This window comes from Lathamus discolor, chromosome 5 (assembly GCF_037157495.1).
Source record: "Lathamus discolor isolate bLatDis1 chromosome 5, bLatDis1.hap1, whole genome shotgun sequence".
Lineage (NCBI taxonomy): Eukaryota > Metazoa > Chordata > Aves > Psittaciformes > Psittacidae > Lathamus > Lathamus discolor.
Genome location: NC_088888.1, coordinates 40,204,396 through 40,229,032, shown reverse-complemented (window position 1 = coordinate 40,229,032; position 24,637 = coordinate 40,204,396). Strand labels below are relative to the sequence as shown.

Below are 24,637 nucleotides of genomic sequence, written 5' to 3'. Positions count from 1 at the left end.
TCTCTTGAAGTGCCAAGTATGAATGACTGTTGCAAATAGTCTTGGCACTTGAAATACCTAACCCTTAACACCTACTGGCAGAATGTCTAGCCTGCATTCACAATGAAAGTGAAGAACCCACTGGATAGATTGCACTTCCCTCTCTCGACCTGTAAGAAATATATCCATTAGTCCTGGATATATATATAAAAATAAATATTCAATATATATATTTTTATATATATATTTTAAAAAAATATATATATAAATATATATTATAATATAATATATATATTATATATATATATATTCAAAACCAGGTACCTTTACACTCATGCCCAGGGGTGAATCTTACAAACAGCCACCTTAGTTGATATTATAATAATCCTATCGTGAGGCCATAAATGAGGCCCCACTCTGTGAACTGCAGCGCAAGCGCTGTAAGAGAATGCCTTAACCAAGAAGAGCTCATCATTAAGTTATACAAGTCTGAAAAAGGTATGGAAAATGGAACAGAGAATTATGGTTCGCAAATGTTTTTATTTGGTTTTTCCAAAACATCAAAAATGGGTTTCAGTACACAGCTATATGTGAATACTGAATTGCATGTTCTTTACAACAGCTATTCTGAGAGATCCATAACCATCTTCTACGTGATTTACGCACATCCTGTTGGGGCTCTAGGTCACAACCCCAGCACCAGCGGTTTTCACAATGACTGATGCTTTTCTTAAAGCCTCTGTCCCTGCAACCATTTGAGCATGTGAACATTTCAGCTTTAGTTTTCTAAAACTAAATGCCTTCAAACATCATAGAATACTTTCAATCATTTATGGAGAAAAGCAAATATGAACTACCTGAAATATAGAATCTCAAAATGAAAGAAAAAAAAGAAAGAAAAAAAGAAAAAAAACTCCACCATTTTAAAAGCTTCCAGGTTTGGGTGATTTCTGAGAGCTCAGCCTTGACTTTGTCCAGCCGGTTTTTGGATTTTGTGCAGTTCAATGCCTCTTAATCTTTGAAGGTTGATGAGGAGGTGGGAAGAAATATTACAACCTAAACCAGATAACATGTTTCTGCTGTACTCCTTGCATAAGTTTGCTTTCCAAAATCAACAATTCTTTTTCAAGCTCTCAAATCCCATGCCAGAATGCAGAGATGGGGTGGCTATTACCATATATTACTGACATTGCCCAATCCTGACTATAAATACCTTGCTTCCAGTGACTTATTCCTTGCCAAGTCACCACACTCTGGGTTTACTTTTTATTTTGAGGATCTGTTAAATTAAACAATTTTCAGCTTTTAACAAACAAGATATTCCCAAGAATGAAACCATCAATCAAGAAGACATTTATCATAAGTTATCAAGAGCTGTGCCTTGAACATATGAAATTCTCTATGGTGCTTGGTGTTGTTAAAAATTATGTTCTCTCTGCCTCAAACATAATAAACAACAATACTTTGATAAAGCTGAAAGTGAGATACATTGCATAGCCCTATTATTGAAAGCTTTGCTTTTACAGTAAATGCAAGAGGCTTATGTACATTTCTTATTTCAAATGAGGAATTTTTGTAATGCAAGTTGAGAAAGAAGTGGTTAACTGACAGTTACTGGTCTGCCTTTTCCTAGAGATGCATGGAAGGGACAGTTTTATTCTTCTTTTTGCAGTTATGCTAATTTCCTAAATATCTGTTGCTGCCCCTTCTCTCCTCTGCTGTCTGCCCCATGAGCAACCCACAGCCTGAAATTTCATAACATGAATTAGTACAACATGCACCAAATAGATGGGTTGATGACCCCTTGATATCAGTGGCTTCATGCTTCTCCTGCTTTTATTTTTTACTTTTGCATTAACAGATGAGCTTTGCCCTTGTGCAGAATACAGACAATAGATTTTTGTCGAGATAAGGATGATGTCCTCCGTGCTTACTGCAGAGCAGGAGGTGAAATGATGGATACTTGTGCACGTGTGTGTAGGGAGGAAGCTGGAGGGGAAAGGCTGGTTACAAATAGGCTTCCTTGTACAGAATGTTTTTGAGTACTGTTCTGAAGAAATCAGTATTTTTAAAACATGATATTTACGTGGCAGATAAAAAAAGAAACAGCTGCATTAAGCAGCTACAAGAGTCACACTTAAAAAAAGGAAAGTCACCTCCTCTGTTCTTAACTTTTCCTGCACACAGAAAGAAGACAGTAATATGATATACTGAGCTACTCAGTGGTCAAATCAATTTCTTCTAATTTAAGCTCATGTACATTTCTGATATCTTCTCTGGAGCCTATTTAAAGATGTATCTTTCATCATTGCTACTTTTGTATATCTTACTGAACATAATTAATAGCTGTATTAGCTGTGTCAGTTTATCTGGGGTGGATGAAGGAAAGACACCCAAAGAAAAGTGTGGGTAGAGTACAGCTGCATCTTGGATAGTCCTGTAGTCTTTCCAAGTTTTGTGGTGTTTACTATTATGACTTAATTTTATTTCAAAATGCATTAAAAGAACAAACCCTTCCCACTGCAAAAAAAAAAAAAAAAATGCGTGTAGACACAAGCAATTTTAATTCACCTGGCAGACTATTATTAGCTGCATTTTTAGCCTGAAGCAGTAACTCACCCCATTAGTGGAGGGGGTTTTGAAGTTATGGCTTAGGAATAGCCCTCTAAACAGCAAGCAAGACCTGCCTTTCCCAGACCTCCACTGTGCTCTCAGTAAAGGTGCTCCATTTTCTCCATCTGCACCACATTTCTCAGATCATCACATTATTTTGAGTCTTATCTGTAAATGCTGTGCTAGTGACCCCTACTGTGGCTCTACTTTTAAGGCACTCTTACACCACACTACAAGATTGTCAATGGCATGTAAATTAAGCTAATTAAATTGTGCTGCATACCTAAGGCACATAGCTGTTATTCAAATGTATACAGAAGAAGTAATGTGTCATGCTAATATTCACAAGCAAGTGATGGAGTGTGAAGTTACTAGACTGAAGCTTTGGGCTACAAGAGGTGTTCCTCTTGTAGCAGGGGACCATTAGGTCACAGATCTACTAGGGTATAACACATGGTCAATTAACCTTATCAGTACCTTTATGTTTTCACTCTGCCATAATGCAACAATGGTGTACTACAGGATACATTATTTTAGAAGTACTTTAGGGAGTTTCAATAAAGCTTAGTGCATAACCCTGGTGTCATACCATGCAGCAAAACCAAAACAAAAATATCCTAAAACCGCTGAAACTGACATTAAAAATGCAACCTTTTATTTTTCATGAACTGCAAATCACTTATCACAACAGACCCCTATCCTAAGTTGTGACACACCATAACACATCTAAGCCTAAGCATGGCACTGTCCCATACTAAACTGATTCCTGCCTTGAACCTCAGGCCAAGATAATTTTTCAGCAGTGAATATATCCAGTTGCAGTCTTACCATAAAATAATATGATTCCCTTTGCCTGATAGGAACACTGATGAAAACAGCTTGAAGTGTATGCTTTCAATGGTATGATACACAGTATTGTTTCTTTTCCTATTTTTTATTCCATGTTCTTATCTGATAGCTTTGGCAAGAATTAGCCACACAACCCTAAAAGAAGATTTCAGATGTTTGAGTATTTACACATTATAAAAACAAAGCAACAGCAAAACCTAGTTTCTAGTAGTGGAAGAGAGTTTAAACCATGCTTGCTGGGAATGTTTTTCCTCTATCTCAGAAGCAGCCCCAAAGGCTGCAAGTGGTTGCAGTCCAAAGGCATATTCTTATACTGGAGCAGAATCACAGTTCTGACTGCAAGGAAAATGAACTAGTGTAGCTTATGCAAAACCAAGTGGAGAAAGAGACCTGCTTATGAAAAAAGTTTTTCACAAGAGTTTTATTTGCGCTCTGATTCTGTATTGGTGGGAGAAATCAGTATAGTGAAGAATAGAGGAATTTCTAAAAAAAAACCCGAAAACCAAACCCAAACAAAAAAAACCTCTTTTATCATCTCTTTGGGTGTGTGCTGGATTTGTCTATTAAAATCTTTGCATCGCCTTGTCTGTGGGGTATTTATGTCTTCACTCTTTCACCCGAAGGGTCAGCAGGAAATTTACAAACTCTGTTATATGTTGCCGTGGACAGCCACCGTCACTCCGCCTTTGTTGGCCCAGCGGCCGCCTCTACCCTCTTTCTCTACATTTTGGAGAAGCCACCAACTACTCCCGTTTTACGGAAGCCTACTACTCCCGTTTTAGGGAAGAATTTACGCAGGTCCAACACTGACATCCAGTGGCCACTGCTGTTCAGGACACGCTCCCGGAGTCTGAACTATTTAAAACTTGGCTTGGAGGGAAGTGGTACGTACGGCATTACTCTTCAAATGTATTAATTCAGCACTTAAATCAATGCATTTAAGTGATTTCCATAAGTAAGAGTCGGTTGTTCCAGACAGTAATTATCAACATGACTTCAGAGACAAATAAAAAGTATTCTGATAATGATATTTAATGGTACTCAGTACAAAGATTTTGAAATATCCTTAAATGCTAAATTATTCAGGAATCCTAACTGCACAAGCATATTACCACTAAGTGATAATTCTCTCTATATATACCTACATCTGTGCATAATGCATACTTACTTACACTCTGCCTCTCCCCAGTCACTTAACATTCCTGAACTTGAAATGCAAGTGCCCAAGTGCAGGCATCCATTTTGCACTGATCTAACAAGAAAAACAAAGACCAGAAATAGATTTTATTTTTGTGTGGAAGGAGAGATGAAGATAAAGTGAACATAACTGAATATAATTCTTCAGAGCTAGTAGCTGAAACTTTGTATTTTTCAAGTGAAACCTGAAGTCAGGTAATTACTCGCAAATGTTCGCTGGTTGCCTGTTGGCTGGTAATTTTACTACCTATTTTTTCTTCCTATTATTGGTCAGTTTGTCTGGTACTCTGAACATCCGTCAAAAGTTATCATACTTCAAACCATCCCACTCTTTATAAAGATATCATTTAAAAAAGAAATTAAACCCTTCCCATGTTCAGATTATGCCTTTTTTTTTTTTTGTCTTTCTATATACCAGCATATACAGGAACTCCTGAGGAGTTGTGTGCATTGGTTTGGTTGGTTGTTTTTTGTCTCTTGGTCTCTCTGGAAGCAACCACAGAATGCAATTGCTTTATCCAGCTGTGTAAACTGCTTCCTGCTGAGTAAGCCTTGATAGCAATGACTCAACAGATCTTCTTAAACATAATAATAACAATAATAATAAATCATAGTTCTCGTTTAATTCTTTGCACTAACGGGTGAGGACAATTCAGGACATTGTTTTGACTTTGTTTTCTGTGGCCTTGGTTTTATAAGACCCTTTTAAACAAGGGGCTTAAAATCATCTGGGTTTTCACAGAAAATTTACGTGGGTTTCTTTTGACTACAGGGTGTTTACAAGGACAGGAAGAAACAGCTCAGTGTCCCGTTGGAAAATTTATGGCAATGTTTGTTTCCTATTTTAAAAGAAGTAGTTAAAAACATTACTATCATATGAAAGCGTGAATCATTTCATGCATTTTAAACTTAACATTATGTAAGCTCTGGAATAGAGCTGGAGAAGAAACACTATTCATTTAATGGATGATAAAATTTATTTCAAGCTCCACTTTCACCAAAGAAGATAGGCAACGCAATTTATAATTTCTGTGGGGTTCTTATCTGCTTATGAGTTTAACATTCACGTAAAATACTACCTGCCCTGACCAAAAATCTTTTTTAAGAGAAATACTTAATTGTGGCTTAAATCCCTTGACCCTGCTCAGTTGCAAAGCCTGCCTGGGGGAAAAGTAACTAAGAGCTCTGCACCACAAAGGAACAGAGATGGGAACTACAGTACTTTCCTCAGCTACATTTGGCAGAAGTAACCTTACCAAAGTACAAATGCTAAGCACCTCTTTGGCCTTTCTCTACATGGTCTTTTTGCACAAGAGCTACCATAGAAAGTGCTGCATTGCCTTCCAACCAAGCAAAGGGGAGACAAAAGTGAGTGTTGGGATGCTCTTGGCACCTCCCGGCTGTTTTCCTGGTTTTTCTTTCTTTAGGGCCAGACTTCCTGCCTCCCTTTGTTTATGAGTCAGACTGAGATCAGTTTGTGCAGAGGCAGTGTCAGGAGCTGGGGTAAGCTGTGCCCTGAAGCGTGAGCCGTGGGGTTTTGCTTCCCTGTTTTCTGGAGACTCTCTGATGCTGCCCCCCATGACCCATTACCTAGGTGTTCTGTAGCCAGGTTTAACAGCGCATGCCCCTTTGATTCTCAGGTGAATTAAGCAGCACGTACCACACCAAATCCATATGGCGCTGCCTTGGCAGGGGAGTTGGCCTAGATGATCTCCAGAGGTCCCTTCCAACCCCAACCATTCTGTGATATCTTTGCTTTACAAAATAACTTGAGGCTTTAACTTGAGGCTTGAGCCTGATGCTTAACTGAGCCTTGTACTGTCCTGAGAAGACAAGATCATGAACTAGCCGCTAATCGTCAAGTACATGCTTTAAAATAACTGTGTGTCACAGATACCGACCTGGGGTTACAACTGCCATTCGTCTTGCTACTGAATGAGTCTATTCATACAATGAAACTAGCAGTAAATGGTTTTATTACAGAGCGCATAAACATCTAACCGCGCCACGGCCCACCTCCGGCGGAGAAGGCTCGCGGGAAGCCTACAACTCCCATCATGCTCTGCGGGGCGCCATGTCCCGCCCAGCGGCCTGGCGCGGCGGCCGGAAAAGGTCCGTGGGCGCCGCTTCCGCTCGCCATTTCGCGGCGCGGCTTTGTTGAGCCCCTTGCAGCCGCCGCCGCCATGACGGACCGGTACACTATCCACAGCCAGCTGGAGCACCTGCAGTCCAAGTACATCGGGACGGGCCACGCCGACACCACCAAGTGGGAGTGGCTGGTGAACCAGCACCGGGACTCGTACTGCTCCTACATGGGCCACTTCGACCTGCTCAACTACTTCGCCATCGCCGAGAACGAGAGCAAGGCGCGCGTCCGCTTCAACCTCATGGAGAAGATGCTGCAGCCCTGCGGGCCGCCCGCCGACAAGCCCGACGAGTCGTAGCCCGCCCCGGGCCGCCTCCCGGCTCCAGCCCCCGGGCGCTGTGCCTTAGGGACGGGTGGGCCGGAGCGAGCGGCGGCATCGGGACTGCGCTGAGCTCGCCTGCCCGCCCGCTGAGACCGAGCCCGGCAACGCGAGGCTGCCGTTACGCCCGCCGGAAGGACCCAGGAGCCGCCCCAGGGAGCAAAAGGGAGCTCTGGAGACTGACTCCTAGGCCTCGTGGTCCCTCTGCTCCAGTGCGGTGTGCTCTCGGAGGCCTCTCACGGGAGAGGCCTCGCAGAACGCGGGCTTCTGGACAGCTTCAGCTCTTACGTGTACCATTGTTCGGATCTTTTAGGAATGGAAAATAATAAATCTTACTGGGCATTTCTAATGTTTTGTTTGATAATCGGCTAATAAGAGGTACTTGTTCTGTAAGGAGCGCTGGTTAAGCGGCATTAAGCGTTTATAAAACCATCCGAGGTGCCAAGCTCAGATAACGGGTGGCATTTTCCCAGCGGGACTGGCCGGTGCTTGCTTGCCGGAGCTGTGTTTTGAGGATCCCTGCTGACGAGGGAAGAGTTTGATTTGTTGTTTATTTTGCGTGGTGATTTGTGGTACAGCACAAGTCAGTCACTCTAGTGCTTCAAAACGCCAAAATGGCTTCTCTTTAAATACCTTTTTCTTGCCTCATCTTCCTCTTTCCTGTACTTGTGTTTTCCAAACTTTGATTCTCTGTGATCCAACTTAGCTACCTTTTTTTTTTTTTTTTTTACTAGTGTTTTGTAGTCATGTAGTGGTTTGTTTTTTGGTTTTTTTTTCCTACATTAAACAAGTGTATTAATGGGTTAGGCACTGTTAATATGGAACAGGAACATAATGGTTACTCCCTGTTACTTCACAGTAAAATGGTTACTGCTACTTCAAAGTAAAATGCTTTAAGGTGAAAGAGTCTTAGACTGCACAATGAACTGTGTTGACTTTTGTCACTTAAAATAGGCTTATTCACTTCAAAATCTCAGTTCTAATGAATGGGAAGAGTAAAGCGTAGAGATCTGTTGCTTGGAGAAACTTAAGTACTCTGATTTCTTACATGGATCGTTGTAGCTCTGGGTGGCTGTGGTTTTGGTGTGGATTCTTTTTCTCACATGAGAGTTCAGTGTTTTCTGATCCTGTTAAGACTGAACGCAACCTTACCGATGATTTTTTTTTTTTTTTTTCCTCGTCTCAAAGCACTGTTGTGTCTTACAAAACCCAGCTATTTGTGATAATATGATAAAGTAATAAAAAGTGCACAGGCTCCTAGTGCCACGTTAAAGTCAGTACATCTGTATTCTGAAGAATTCAGAGATAGCATTTTTCCAGTTTTGTTGCACATATTAAGGTGGGGGGACGGTGTGTGTGTGAAGTGGTCCTAAATAAATGTTACCTGCAAGTTTTGTGAGGAACTACTGCAATTTTCACTAAATGAAGGCAATTTGTTTGGTTTTCACTTCTCATGCAAGCTCACGCAGGTGATTTGGAGCTCATCGGTTCCTCACGTACTGAGGAACGTGGCTGAAAGTTTTTCCCTAACTTGAGTTCAGGCACTTACTAGGAGGTGTGCAATGCATGCCTGCAAAAATTGAGTAAATTCTTTGTAAATCAAGAATGTTTCCTATTACAGTTAGTAGAAGTCTGCTTCAGGATCAAATCTTAGAAACTTGTCTTTTTTCTGGTAGGAATAGGCAACATGCTCAGTGAAAAAGGGTGGCATGGGGGAGTCCCACCGGGAAAGCTGCTAGTCCAGCTGCTTGCCTTACACATACCATAGCTATTCTGTCTTTGAAAAAGAACAGAAGCATCAATTACTCTTTCCTTGCCCAAAAGTAGTTCTGGAAGGTATCTTGCTTGCTGGCAGCCAACAGGCAGTTGGTATGTGGAACGGACATCAATGTCAGGGTTGCTTCACTGGTGGCAAAAGAGCTTGAGCCTCAGTGCTGGAACTCGGGAACTGGAAGAGCTGGGGTGAGGGTACAGATGCTTCTGTAACAGGTTGGAAACTGAGTTTGCAAAGTTCTGTGAAGATGAGTCTTGAATCTCTTAACACGAAAGGGAGAAACTGCAACTTAATCCACTCCTGTGTAAGTTAGAACTTAAAAACATTTTAAGTAAGATTTCTTTGAGACTAAGCTGCTACAGTTAACTCTTATCAATGGGTGTTCTCGATACATTTTAGAATGTGAGCAACAAATGTATGACACAAAAGTAAAGATGTCCCCTTGCAGGCCATTATATAGCGCAAACAGCATTCAGAGGTGGGTCGGTTACATGCTGAGTAAACTTGCTGGTTCTATCACATGTACTCACTTGAATCCTGGTTAAGTGTACGCCTCTGTTTTAGTGTGGCTGAAAAAGGTTTTTAGAAGTGCCTGTACTAAGTAATATTTGTGAGATATTGCAAACACTTCCTTAAGAAATGTAGAAAACCAGAGCAAAGTTAGAATTCCTGAGAGTTCAAGATAAACTTGAAGACAAATGGGAGACACTGAAGAGTGTGTTTCTGGGCTATGGTATTTTTCTTAAATCCCAAAGCATTTTTAAAACCAGTGAAGGCAGTGGGCTCTTCTTGGTATTGGGGAGAGTAAAGCATCGTAAGAATAGGGTTACCTGTCCTACTGGGATACATCTTTTTTACCTCCATCCTGATTAAAAGATGAAGGGTACTGTTTGTTTAAAAATTTGCTGTATATCTGCATGATGTTCTTTCACATCCAAGCAGTATGGCTTTAATTGGGCTTCCCACTGTGATCTCTGGCTCATTTTCCTGAGTTTCTGTAGCTTAATTTCTCATAGTGTGAAGTATGAGAAATACGAGCTATTTCCAATGTGATGTGCATTGTATTTGGTAAGAAGGAATTTCACCTGCTTGTGTTCTGGTAGTTAACATGTCTTTGTAAATTCTCTGTAGAGTAGAACATACATGCATTTTTAATTAAAAAGTTTCTAATGGATATTATATATATATTATTTAATGACTGTTTAGCTAAAAATAGGATACTGAACCGATGCTAGGTTGTCTAGGATTTATGAATGCAGTGAGAAGTAAGTGGATGGCAGGTGGAAGGAGAAAGGTTTGCTTCTGGTGCCTTAATTATACATGATTGAAGAGAAGAAGAACCAAGCTTGACTCTTTCAAAAAAAACCCATGCAAAGCTTCATGCTAAGATGGCTTATTTTACTTATAAATGGGCTATGCTTAAGCCAGAAAATATTACTGGAGAAGTGCACTGCCACCTTTAATTATGTTTGTTACCGTTCTCTTAGTAATGGCTATCTTTTACAACACGTAGCATAAGTGTGAGGTTTGCTAATTGTTTAATATATTAAGAAATCTCCGCAGCTTGCTTGTTTTCTATATTCTAGTTACTTTTCATTCTAAGTGTTTTTTTCTTCTTGTGCTACACCAGAGGGCAGCAAATGCAGCTGCTGTTCAACTGGAGGCGCAGATCATGAATAGAATTGCATTCTGTCATGCAAGTTTTCTCTGAAAAAAAAAAAAAATAGATGGATACTTCTAAAAATGAAAACTTCCCAATAGCCAGAAATACTTACTTTTTCCAGTGTAAGGTTCAAGACATGCATTATAGCTTTTATGCACCATGGGTGAATAGAGTAGTATGGGAGCCTCAGCACAGTTGGAAAAAAAATATCCATTTTTGAGGTGGAATCAGAATTATTGAACAGGTCAATTACAACAGCATTTACTTAGGTTCATGCAGGGCATAATTAAACCCATGTTTTCTTCTGTGGCACAGCTAGCTTAGAAGTACTTCATAGTCTGATGCCTCTTGGGTAATGGTGCTTGTGGGGCTGCAGTGTAATAAATCATGTTGCTGAAAGAGTGTTAAGATTAAACTTGCAAAGTTAGAGTTTGTAACCATCCTACCAAGCCCTGAGGTGACATTTTATGTCTGATTTCTCTCATCACATTTATAGCTTGACCACACATGGCACTGGCACAACTGAATGGTGAACTGCTGGGGACAGACTGAGAATAACCAGGCTGATGCAGGATTGTCTGAACTCTGGAGCATTTGTATTGTATGTCCTATCTGGTATAAATATTGAAAAAAACAAATGTATGATGCTGATGAATGGAGAATAGTAAATTATTGTGCTTTATGATTACTGCTGATGGGGTACTACTGTTATAAATCACTTCCCACTTGGACATCTTGAGTGACATGCTATGCAGCTTCATTACTTCATGTATTAAAAAGCTTGAGGGTGTCTTTGGCATTATTGGACCGGTGTTGACATTGGTTTAAGGGATGCCTGTAACAAGAACAGCTAAACTCACTGTGTCACCTACAACTACTCAACTGTATCTTTGAGGCACCTTTCAAAGCATGCAGCTGGACATTGCAAGGTTTCACTGGGTCAGACTTGGTTGAGCACGGCCTCCATGGGCTGCCCTGAAAGTGTACAGACCCATCCAGAGGCTGGGAAAATGGCTTGCACCCACACCAGGGCTTTGGGACTTTGCCAAGGAGCTGCAATAGGCCTTCATACAAATGTTTAAGGAGCTATATGCTTCTTTTTGTTGCTTATTAAAATGTTTTCCTTCCAAGATACTGGTTCTGAAGCAGCTATTTACAAGACAAATCTGTGAGCAGTTTAACTTGTTGCACTACGGAGCTAACTGCAGCTGTCCTGGGATGACCCTGGGAAGCTGGAGTGAGCGAGCGCTTTGGCAGACATCTTTCCCAATGCTCTGCTTTGTGATTTTATTCCCAGTATTTTGACTGTTTGTTTATGATGAGGCTTTAAGGGAAAGAGATGATGCATATGCTCATCAAGAAGGCAACTAGGCCTGTGGGACCTCAGCAGCTGCATAGGATGACTGTCTTGGTGGAAGGTCAAGACTAGGGGCAGTACAGGGCCACAGGCTAGCCCTACAAGGCTTTGCTCTCTTGCAGACTAGGATTTACCAACACAAACAGGGCACATGGAATTTCAGTCTGTTAGTCATGCAGACCTGGGTTTTATCCAGCTTTTGCCATCTTAGCTGGAGCTAAGATCTTGTGGTTGAGAGCTCCAGAACATGGGCCTCATCGTGCCAAAGGTATCACTCTGAGCTGCTCTTCCCTTTAAAATATGAAGCATAGTGCAGATGAGACAATGAAAAGCTAAACTTAAAACTCTGAAAACAAATTGAAGCATCGCTCCCTGAACACATGCACCTCACCAGGGACACTACCAGCACCAGCAGAGGGAAATTGAACTGGGGTCAGCAATGTATGAGGACTGTGTTATGGCATTATCTTTTGGACATGATGTATGTTTACTAGGAAATTAGGAGGTGAAGGGCTGTAGGGTTGAGCGATTACAGTGTTTAAGAATTCTTAGAGGAAGAGATTTCTTTCCTTTTGCTGCCCGTATGGCAGTTAGCCATAATCCTTTTGCAGAAAGCTTATCTTTTTCCTACCACTCCTCCAAGGACACTACCAAAAAAGCTAACGTCATGAACCAGGAACAGCATTTTTCTTGGCAAAGCTGAGCAGACAACTTCAGGCCTTTTCTACACAAAGAAAATAAATGTAAAATGCCTTTTCCTGGCTATCACTCTCTGCAGATGCTCTTTTCATGCAATAAATAAACTGAAGACAAGGATTTGAGAGCAAGTTACTTGCGGTAAATTTAACTGTGAGAACGCATCTGCTGCTATGTAGCTCGTGCCTGTTGCAAGTCCCTACTTCAGTGTCAAAATCAAGGCCTTCTGCCTCTTTGCTTGGAGGCACTTCCCTTGCATCACTGGACTGTCGCAGCCAGTGTTGCAGCACTGAATGTTGGCCTTGGTGTAGTCTCATTGTAGACCACTGTATCCCCCCCCTTACTCAGTCTTCTGTCTCTGCTTTCCCCTCTAAGCAGTCACTGTGTGACACACCACCCACAGCAACAGCAGTGTTTTGCTACTGCTTGACTTACAGGCCATGCAGCAGTTCTTCCTGGTGCCAATACCTCAGTTTCCTTCTCCAGTGATGCTTGAGGAGAAGATTAATCTTACTTTGGTAAAGCCCATTAGCTTATGAATAATTGCTCTGTTTTAGGTTGTCAGTGAGCAACTGACTTGTGTCAGCTGCCCAGTGGAATAATGTGGGAAAGACTGCAGCTCCAAATTAGTTTGATATATACACATTTTGAGATACAAATCTGGACTGGAGAACTTCCAGACTGAATTCTCCCCCACAGTCACTGTGGCTAGAGTAAATAGCAAAGTGCCATACATGGCGTTTATAAAAGCAGTCCAGATGGGGAACAGTAACTCCAAGCAGCTTTCCCATGATACTGGAGTCTTTCCCATTCCAGGTGGTGTTAAATCCACATGACGTCGTTGTGAGGTTGGCTACTGGCACGATGCACTGCAGTTGGTAGTCACCTGCTGATGCATTGTATCACACCGGAACATGCCTCTCCTGCCCCAGCAGGTAGCTGGCAGCTGCCTCTCTGGTGGGGAACGTGGCTGTGAGAGGAGGAAGGCCAGGCACTTTGCCAGCTGTGGGTGCCCATGCTAGGATGCAGAGGGCTGGCTTCTTTTGGGGGACTTAGCTGGGTGAACAGTGGATAGCTGTAATTGCTTTTTGTGCTTGTGGTGCCCCTGGAGAGCATCCCAAATCCTGCAGTCAGGCTCCCAGCACAGTTCGTGCTCCATACGGGGCTTGGTATCTGTAGTATCATGCCACAGATGCATTTTCTAGGGGAAAGGTTGGACTTGATGATCTTAAAGGTCTTTTCCAGCGTAGCTGATACTATGATTCTATGCAGCATCTGCTTGGATGTAAACCAGTCCCATGGGGCTGTGTCATTTCCTGGAGCACAGGAGCATCTTTCAGCTCCTTGCAGCACCCTGACTCATTTGCTCACATCTTCCAGCTTCTCCAACGAGGGAGGTACAGTTTTAGAGAGTCACCTCCTTCCCCATGTACTGCTCGTAGGTGGGCTGCAGCATGGGAAAGATCACATATTTCTGGGAGTCAGAAGGTGTCAATGAGGAAATGACTGAAGCTGGTTAGCTGAAAGGAATTCTTTTACCTCAGCATGGGTTTTCATTTATGCTGAGGATGGGGAGAGGGAGCACTATGTCTTTGCAGAACAGCACCTAAGGGAGGAAGTTGGTGACACAGGCATTGTCAACAAGCTGGGGACCCCCACATTAGCCATATTTGATGGTTTCTGCACTTGCTGCAGTGTGCAGAAAAGGGAAGTGGTTGGCCATGAGCAACACAAAACTTCAAGGCTCTGGGGTGTTCCCTGGCGAGCATCCCCTGTCCTCAGAGAAGCTTTAGCATTTCAATGTGTGCTTTTGTTCACTTCAGTGAGACGAAAAAACAAAACAGTGAAAGGTTTTGTTGCAGAAAGGCATTCCAAATAGTTCTGATTAGGGATGGTTGAAACATAAAGTTAATTTTACACAGTTTATACCAAGAGGAGAATGTTATTGCAGTTTATACCAATAGAAGAAAATGGAATCCAACATCAGTAGCCCTAAGGGGAAAGACTTGGAGGTGTTGGTTGATGAGAAGCTCAACAGGAGCCAGCAATGTGTGACTGCATCCCAGAAAGCCAACTGTATGCTGGGCTGCATCAAAAGAAGCGTGTCCAGCAGGTCGACAGAGGTGATTCTCTCACTCTGCTCTGATGGGACTCCACCTGGAGTACTGTGTCCAGCTGTGGAGCCCCCAGCACAGAGATGACAAGAGTGCTGGAGCACCTCTCCTATGAAAGCAGGCTGAAAGGGTTGGGAGTTCTCAGCTTGGAGAAGAAAAGGCTCCAGGGAGACCTTGCAGCAGCCTTCCAGTGCCTAAAGGGACCTACAGGAGATCTGAAGTGGGACTTTTTAGATGGGCATGCGGCGATAGGACAAGTGGTATGGCTTTAAGCTGACAGAAGGTAGATTTAAATTAGACATTAGGAAAAAAATCTTCACTATGAGAGTGGTGACGCTGGAACAGGTTGACAAGAGAAGCTGTGGCTGCCACATCCTTGGCAGTGTTCAAGGCCAGGTTCGGCAGGGCTTGAAGCAGTCTGGTCTAGTGGAAGGTGACCTTGCCCATAGCAGGGGGGTTGGAACTAGGTGAGTTTTAAGGTCCCTTCTGACCCAACAGATTTTCTGTCTATGATAATAAAACCACTTGATATAAAACACTACGATGCCTTTTAAAAATGTTCTGTCGACACTTTGAGGAAGATCAGTGCATTTTTATGAGATATTTGAAGTGTAGTTAAGGTACTTTCCTACTCGAATTCTATTGGCTTGAAAACTTTCCACTGGTTTTTAACCGAGAGCGGTGTCTCTTCCTGCAGTGTAGCCATTCACCAGAAGGTGGAGCTTAATGTCTTGTGAGTGAGCTAGAACTGGCAGAATTTTCACTAAATCCTTTGGATTTCAGGGCTTGAATGAAATATCTTTTTTCCTGCCGTTTTGCAGAGGAAATCCTTCTGGATCAGCATGACAGCTCCCCAGGCCATAAAACCTCAATCTCTGGAGTCTTAATGGTCCCAGCCTGTCTGGTCCCTGTCGCAATCTAATTAAGCCAAAATATCATCACCTGAAACACATCAAAGTCCAGAACCCTTGTATCAAGAGCAAGAATCATTGTGTCCCTGGAGATGTTGCTTTCTTCGGGATTACTGGAAAGCTAAGGAATAGGATAGAAGGGAGCATTTGTCTCATGTTTCTGCCCTGGTCCCAGCAGGCACGGAGCACAGTCCTTGCATACCTGCGCACCAGGAGACGGTCAACCTGATTCCTGCATGCTGGATCATGATCCTGGGCTCTGTGCACCTCTTGGTAATCTTGGGGTCATGCAAGCTCTCAAAAAGGTTTTCTCTGGCACCCAAACCACTGCTGCCTTGTAGTGGAGAGTGCAGGGGGATTGGAACTTGATCTTAATGTCCTTTCCAACCCTAACCATCCTATGAGTCTATGAGGTGTTAAATTGTCAACTGCAATCATTATGCTGCAGTAGAAAGAAGCCTTTTGGGTAGCACTGACCCAAATCCCACAGTACCTCAGGACAAGTGTCTCAGATATTGATCCTGAATCAATTCTCTGTGAGGCTATCACAGAGCAACAAGAACGGCTGATGTTGTCTTCAGTGTTACTAGAGTGCTGCACAGCAATGGGCTGCAAAAAAAGAAGCTTTCTCATGGCTTTCTGCTTAGATGCACAATGTTGCTTAAGTCCATCCACTCCAGTGTTTAGGTAGATAACTGGAAGCTGGCTAGCTGTGTCCAGCTGCCTTATGGATGTGCTCAGGACAAGACTTCTTACTGAACAGTACTTGACTAAAATCAACATCTCCCTCAGCTTTCCTTAGCTGTAGTTTGGGAGGACAAATAAGCTGCCTTCCTTCACGATGCGGGAGTGTTTGACTCAGAACATCCCTTGTTCATGGTCCTCTTTTACAGGATAGAAGTTTGGGTTCAGATATCTTTGGAGCAAATTCATGTAGATCCTGTTCCTGGAGGTTGCAGAGGGAATGAGGTGTTGGCACCTTCCCCATGTGTGAACCTTCTACTGAAACTGGGTGACCAGAGCAGCTGCTCTGTGGTGGTAACTCTCATCACAGCCACAAAAGTGTCTTTTATGGGTCACACCAAAGTTTCACCTCGATCGGTGTGCTGCTTGGGCAATGTCCAAAGGCTGACGTCTAGGGAAGAGGATAAGAATAGAGCAAATGTATAGCGATTCCTACAGTACTCCTCTGACTAGCTGGGGGATTCATGGAACCAGAGAAGATGATGCCTTTATGTTAGACTGCCTTTTTAGAGACTTGGATCAGTTCTAGTGTGCAGTAGCTCCTGTTTGTCTGTTTGTCCTGTTTTGTCCCACCACCTCAATTTAGAGACCCTTTGGAAAATGTTTAGCAGTAATGGACCCATTGGAAATCACTTTGGTGTTGAATGTAACAGGTTCCTTTGGTTAGCCATCTAGATGCTGGCGCTATTGATTAGTGAAGATCCAGCTTTTGATGGCTGGTACAAACCCATTTGCTCAGTATAGCAAAACCCAAGACGGGTGGCCAAAAATTTTACCTATTGAATCAGAATTCAGTGTCCTCTCATGAAAAAGAAATGAGAAATCATTTTCTGCCTGTTTTATTTCAAAACAATAGTCTTATCTCTATTTCAGTAAGTGTGTGGTTTATTAACAGTGAAGATAAGTCCCACTGTGCATTCAAAACATTCCTCTCTTCTGCACCCTGAAAAGCAATCAATAGGCTCATAGCAATATTGGCACTTAGCAGAAGTTAGCCACAACTAAGAGTGAGGTTAACACGGCAAACCCATTTGCTCAGGAAGTTCTTGAGACAAAGCTGAAATACAGTGCTCCTGTCTGGCAGCAGAGAACAAATTGAGCATTTTTCTTAGCTCTTAAAATGCTTTTAAATACCAGCATTCTGATGGGGAAAATTGGTTTCTGAAAAAAATTTGCATCAAAATCATCTTTGTACCCACTTCTCTAGAAAAGAGTTGCTTGTCCTTTATTTTCATAAACTCTGTGCCAAGTATCCCAAGTATGAGGAAATACGGAGTTCTGTATCCTACTTTCAGCAGCAGTTTCCCTTCAGGCAGCCTTTTCTACTGCCAGAAAACTGATGCCAGTACCCCTTGCAGTACAGTTTGGATGGGGCAGTGCCAACCAGTGCAGCCGTGACTCTGAGGCTGTTAATTCTGGTGCCGCCAGAGCCCAGTGGAGGTTTGAGGTCTTGTTATTCTGGGTGTTACACAGCAGGAGAAAAAGAGGAACCCTGCCAAGAAGTGCCTACAAGCAGGAAAAGGAAAGGCATACAACAGCTGGAATCTGTTGAATCAGAGACTGCTGAGAAATGACCAAGATGTGGGGAAGGCCAGGTTGGACAGAGCCCTGTGCAACATGGTCTAGTGTGAGGTGTCCCTGCCCATGGCAGGGGGTTGGAACTTAATGATCTTAAGGTCCTTTCCAACCCAAAACATTTTATCACTCTGTGATTCTGTAAGGGCTTTTCAAAGGTGGAAGCAAACTAGATTACATAGATGTATAAATGTGAAGGGAATTAAAGAAACCTCATCTTCATCCTTCTGGTTGGGTGTTCTCATTCGAAGTAAAAATGACTCAGTTGATGATATTAAGCCACCTTCACTTCACAATTTTAATAAATTCCAGTGAGTTTTTGTTACTGTCCCAGTGTGATACAACTCCCTTTTCCAAGCTGGGGCTAGAGGAAGGAAGGATAGAAGGAGCAGGAGACATTCCGCTTACACAGGGTCAGAAACAAGACAGCAGAGTGCCTTGTTAAAAATATGAGGCTTGAGCAGATACCAGCTCTTTACAGCAATTTCTCACATGCAGAAAGTCTATAGGGAAGAAAATAAAGCACTGTCAAAGGCTGAAGTGTGATAGAAGCTGAGAATGGTCACCCAGGGGAGGTCTGAAAGGTGAGAAGATAAGCCCTTGGTGAGGTGGAGCCAGTAGGTGCTAGGAAGCAAGAGGGCAAAAATAGGGAGTGAAGAAAATCAGAGTAATGCTTGGAAGGGAGTGAGTGCAAGAGCATGCAAAACTGGAAAGGATGACAGCTGTGAAATGATGCAAGAAATGACAAGATTTTAGAGAGGCTGAGGAAGATCAGGAAAACTGAGATATAGAAATAGTCATATCCAGTGGAAGGAGCAAGCGAAAGATGTTATCCAGGAAAGAGACTGAGGAGACAGAGGAAGCTGGTATTGACTTGGCAGACACAGAGCAGTGCTAAAGCAGCTGTCAACATCACAGTCCAGCAGACCAACAAAGGAGCAGTCCATAGCAAAGGTGAGATCTGTTTCAGCGAGTATGAAACATAGACCACGGCTGCAGGACAAATCAAGGGAAAAGAGGAAAGATGCCAGGTAATCAAATGGACGCCAGTGTGGAGGTGAGAGTTGGTGGGGGTGTGATTGGGAGGTAATGATGTAAGGGGAAGTTAAAGTCCAGGGGAGGTTATCCAACAGTTACCATGGGACAGCAATACCAGCATGGGGCAGGAAGAAGAGTTGGACGAAGTGGTGATGATGGGAAGAGGGTGAGTAAGAGCAGGGAAGTGCTAGAATTAGTAATAATGAGAAGAAAAGCCCAGCAGCTTCCCTCCACTTTCTCTGCCTGGAACAGAGGGCTGGGCCTGGTTGCTAAGGACGGTGTGCGAGAGAAAAGGAAGGAGTAAGAGGCCCATAGGAGCAAGAAATGGTGAGATGCTATCTGAGGATGAGGGATGAAAGTTAAAAAGGGAGGAGATATGAGTAGGTGAAGGAAAACTGAAGGAAGACAAAGCAACAGTGCTGGAGAGGACAGAGAGGTGGGTGCAGCTCGAGAAGACCTTTTAACAATGCTGCGTGGACTCCAGGCTGCTTTCAGTTCCTAACAGAAAGAGAGGAAAATGCAGGTCTCTGAGATTCAGAGGTGCTTCCTGCAGCCGCAGCATGCTCAAACCATCACTAGCTCTTCCTCTGCCGGACTGAGCTCCCATCTCCCTTTGGCACCTGGATCCTCACAGTCCATTATCCACAGTCACAGGACAGGTGCCTCAAAGTACCTTGTCCCTGCAACAGAGGAAAAGCTTCATCAGTGCAAAGCTGAAAGATAAAACACCCTGAATGGCACAAATACCAGAGAAGAGCTTTGCCAAGGTTGCCTTATGCTGTGTTTCCAAACCAGCGCTTCAAGTATGCAGAGCCATTATGCATTGGAAAAATCTTTGTCCTGAGGCAGCAGTGCTGTATTCCTCACAGTGCAGTGATCTAATGTCCAGTGAAGCATCCTCCTTGTTCCTGGGTTGCAGGCAGAGCTGGAGAGTGTCTGTAGCATCTTGTCCGAGAGCAACCTGGTCTAGTGTGAGGTGTCCCTGCCCATAGCAGGGGGTTGGAACTTGATCTTAAGGTCCTTTCCAACCCTAACCATTCGAAGATTCTATGATTCTATGATTCTCCCTTCCAGCTGCATCGGCAGCCCCAGCTGTGCCTGGGGAGCAGGCTGCCCTCCGAGCTCCCCCTGTGAGATAAGGCAGGCAATGCTGTGCCACTTTGGGGCCACCCTACTGAGCCCACAGGTCCAATGGAGATGTAACTGCACGTTCAGGGGAACCTCCTCCTGGCTGGCAAATACAGCAGTGCCTGCAGCTGAGCACTGTAGCAGAAATAGCCGGCTCTTGTAGGTTGGCAGCCAGGGCTTGGGGTGGGAATCTGGCCTTCCTCACAGCCCTGGTGACAGGAAGACCATTCATGAAGAAATCAGGCACAACTCTCCAATGTTTTGGGGGTCGGCTTGTGCAACAGCAGTATTGTTTCCAGTCGCCAGGCTGACATGAAGATTTAGGCAATCGGGCTGCTTGGCAGGAGGCTCTTTCTGAAGAGGAAGGGGAAGCACAAATATCTCAGTGCTGCAGGAGGCTTGCTTGGAGCGTGAGAGGAACCAGGGGGGCTCTGGTTAATTCCTGTATGCGAAATGAGATGGAGGGAGGAGGCCTTGGCCAGGATCCCCCTTTAATGCTAGCTTAAAATAGCCTGTGCTGTGCATGGGTCAGAATGTTTAATAGGTCTGAGTTGTACTTTGTCTTTATGCTCATCATGTAGCATTTTGGAAAGCTCTTTGGGAAACCTCGACTTGAAAATATGCATAATATCACTTTTGGGGAGGAGAGAGAGGGGGAGTGGGAATCACAGTTCTGGGAAGAGCTCTTGACCTCAGAGAAGTTCATTTGTTCTTCTTGTCTATCTAATTAATGAAAAGTCATGTCTGGTCAACACCTTTTCAGTTATCTGTTTAAGATCTGCAACCACAAACAACTGCAAACATTTGAAGTCTTTGTGAATCACCCTAAAGGTTGAAAATCTTTTGTCTTTCTTCCAAATGCCAGCAGATACACCCACAGTTAATTCCAGGCATTAAATACCACAGGTTCAAAGTCTCCCAACTCTGCAGATCACCATCTGCACTTTACCGTGTTTTCGGGGTACTGTTACTGTAGGATAACATGAGCTCAGTGATATGACTGGCAGGAAATTCATGGGGTCGTGCTGTGTAGCAACTGGAAGAATTAGTCTTGACTAGCGAGATGCCTCTCTGCTTTGTTGCTGACAAAATCAAACACTAGTTTGAAATTCATTGCACTGGATGTCTGCCAGAAAACGCAATGCAAACCAGTTTATTTGAATTCCAAGCGTCCTGAGTAGGGCTGAAACTGGAGTAAACAATATCCCTAAAAAAAACATTGTGAGAGGAAAGCAGTTGCAGTCATTAAGGAAAATGTAACCCCAAGCCATTGATCAATCTTGCTTTTTTCCTTGCCAAACAGAGACATAACAATAGCCTGCTCTTTAACAGAAGGACCTCAGTGAAGGAATATGCTCTACTGGTGTAAAAAAATAGAGTTCCTGTCTTACTCTTGAGCTTCCAGGAGCGTGAGTTTCTTGGAAGTGCCTATTGGGAATGGGCTGTCTCTTGCTCCCTGGTGGAGGACCAGGAGGAGCATTAGGGAAATGAGCTTGGATAGATCTCTAACTCAGTGGAGTCTATGTGGGTCCAGAAGATACTTGTTAGAGTTGGGAGATGAGTTCTCTGAGGCTCTCATCTTCACAAAGTATTCCTAATCCTCTCACAACCCTTGCAAATTCCAAGCCTGGTGAGAGCCCTTACCTTGCAGAACCAGAGCTCCCTGTCCCCATCTCTGTTCCCATCCCTATCTCAGCCACTATCCCTGGGCCAGCAGTATGGGAGCTTCCCTGCAATCGCAGTGCTGAGCTGTTGGCCATGGTGTCACCAGGCATAGAGGAAAAGTGAGTAAGGGTAGCCCAGCCTGCATCCTTAGCACTCCTAATTTCTGGCAGGGGGCTTAGCTCCTACTGTAGGAGTTAATGGGAGAAGAGTGAAAATAGAGGTCTAGAAGTCCTAAATTCTCCACTACATAGCCAGCCCGTGCTGCAGGGCCCATCCATGCAGCTCAGATGCCCTCTACCCCTTGGAGCTGTGATGAAAATCCATTTATTCTGACAAAGTGGCATAGGTCAGGCTTTTGTGTACAGCCCAAGTATCTGTCTCCACCAGAGGCTTTTCCCAGTGCTGTCTTGGACCCGCCACTGGGCAAGGTCAAACGCATCAGTGTTGGGCTCTGGGATAATGTATTTAAGAAGGCAGGGGGAAAACATGCCACAGAACAGCATCCAGAGAGAGGAGTGAGAATATGTGAGAGAAAGAGCTCTGCAGGCACCAGGGACAGTGCAGGAGGAGGGGTGGAGGTGTGTCAGGTGCTGCAGCAGAGATTACCCTACAGCCTGTGGTGCAGTCATGGTAGAGCAGATCTCCACCTGTGGCCCATAGAGAGCCCCACACTGGAGCAGGGGGGATGCCCGCCCTGGAGCAGGCTCCTGGCAGGACCTGTGGCTCCATGGGGAGAGGAGCCCACGCTAGAGCAGGGTTGCGGCAGTGCTTGTGATCCTTAGGAGACCCACACTGGAGGAGCCTGTTACTGAAGGACTGCATGCCATGGAAGGGACCCATGCTGGAGCAGTTTGTTACTGGAGGACTGCACAGGTCGAAAGAACTCACATTGGAGAAGTCTGTGGAGGACTGTGTCCCATGGGAAGGACCCCATGCTGGAGCAGGGAAGAGTGTGAAGAGCCCTCCTGCTGAGGAGGAAGGAGTGGCAAACAGCATGTGGCGAATTGTCCTTAATCCCATTTGTCATCACCCTGTGCTGTTTTGGGGGAGGAAGTAAAGAAAATCATGAGTAAAGTTGAGCCCAGGAAGAAGGGAGGGGTGGGGAGAATGTGTTTTTAAGGTTTGTTTTCATTTCTCATCGTCTTACTCTGATTTGATTGGCATGAAATTAAACCGATTTCCCCAGGTCAAGTCTGTTTTGCCCATGGTGGTAACTGGTGAATGATCTGTCCCTGTCCTTATCTCGACCCATTATCGTTTTGTTACATTTCCTCTCCCCTGTCCAGCTGAGGAGGCAGTGATAGAGAGCTTTGGTGGGCACCTAGCATCCAGCCAAAGTCAGCTCACTACACTGACTCTCACCATGTCACATAACTGGTGTCTACATACACAGAGCACTGGAAACAGAAGATGGAGAATCAGGATTTGGAGGTGGATGCTGCCATCATAGCAATAAATGACACACTCCTCCTGAGGCAGGCTGATAGAAAAAGCAGGAAAAATTACCAAATCAAAGAATCTTAGAGTAAGTACACCAATACAACAAACTTCTGAGGGCAGCAGGCTGGGTGCTGTGCCTTCCTAAGGCTGCAGCCCCACAGATCCCCAGCTCCCATCAAACTCTTGCCATAAAACCATTGACCTGAATGAAGCCACAGTGCTTCCGAATTGGTCTGCTCGTGCTGCTCTGCTTCCTGTGCTCAGCTCAGCCTTCACCAAAGCCCTCCTGGCTGGGTTGCCTGAGCAGCTGTCTCAACAGCCATTTTCATGGGGCTTGCTGCCTGGACCAAGGTGTGTTTCCATGGCACATGCAGGCAGAACAGTGTCTGCGTGGCAGAGAAAGTGTCATTTGGTAACACAGGGCTGGAAACCAAACCACCTCTGTGGGAAGGAAGAGATGCTAAAATGGAGCCCAATGGAATTAGTGCTGGGCATTTTGCCCCTAAAAGTCATAGAAGCATTTAGTTTGGAAAAGACTCTTAAGACCATTGAGTCCAACTGAAGTCAAAACACTGGCATTTCTGTAGGAGAATGGCATGGAAAAGATATGGTTTCAGACATAAACGACTCAAGCAAGGCATGCCAGCTCTACAGCTGCCTGAAAAAACTTAGTTGCTCCTTGTTTGTGTGCAGGCATTCTTTAATGACATAATCTCCCCTGGCTTAGCTTTTCTTTGAATGAGCCTACCAGATGGGCACACAAGAATTCAGACTGCATTGACATTTGTCTGGTAATTTCATTTAACTTAAACTTTTCAGTTTCTTCTGACAGGTTTTTTTGACCCTGTTCCTAGAAGCTGAATTGGGAAAATACCCCAAATGCCTTCAAGAACATGGGCCTGAACCATTTTTATTATTAAAACAATGGAAATCTTTATTTTAATTTCAGTTGGAGTTACCAAAGCATGTAAATGGAAGTAATTAACAGGTACATTAAAGAAACTGTTTGCAAGCAAGTGATTGCAGAAGATGAAGCCAATTTCAGCAAATAAATTATCAGCTACTGGTGATTTGCCAGTAACAAGTATATATTCTACACTGTAGAATAAATAAGCATTTATTCTACAGTATAAACCAGGCATTCGTTTTATGTGACACAGCTGTCTGTGCTTCTACCAACTTGTGCATATGCCCATGCTGAAACAGGACAACCTGCAAGGAAGAGGAGTAGTTACCAGGTGCTTGTAGTAGTTTTACATGGCTGAAAGGTATTTCCTGGCTCTCTTTTAGCCTCTTTTCTCTCTGTTAGTGGCCTTCAACAGAACTATACTCTTCAACTAAAAAACATTATATGATTACCGTGCTTTAAACTGTTTCAGTTAATCTTGAAGTAAAATACCTACTCAGGCTTACACATCTAAATGATCCT

The 24,637-nt window shown here is 43.7% G+C and overlaps 1 protein-coding gene across 1 annotated transcript; it reads left to right on the top strand.

Annotated features, from left to right (window-relative positions):
• The first annotated feature begins 6,771 nt into the window (after nt 1-6,771).
• On the top strand, nt 6,772-7,452 carry SF3B5 (splicing factor 3b subunit 5). Its single transcript, XM_065680487.1, has one exon. The coding sequence runs from the start codon at nt 6,822-6,824 to the stop codon at nt 7,080-7,082; it is 261 nt and encodes an 86-aa protein (XP_065536559.1). The 5' UTR covers nt 6,772-6,821; the 3' UTR covers nt 7,083-7,452.
• Nucleotides 7,453-24,637: the final 17,185 nt, after the last annotated feature.

Coding starts and splice junctions, on each gene's coding strand:
- SF3B5 (XM_065680487.1), top strand. CDS start 6,822: ATGACGGACCGGTACACTATCCACAGCCAGCTGGAGCACCTGCAGTCC.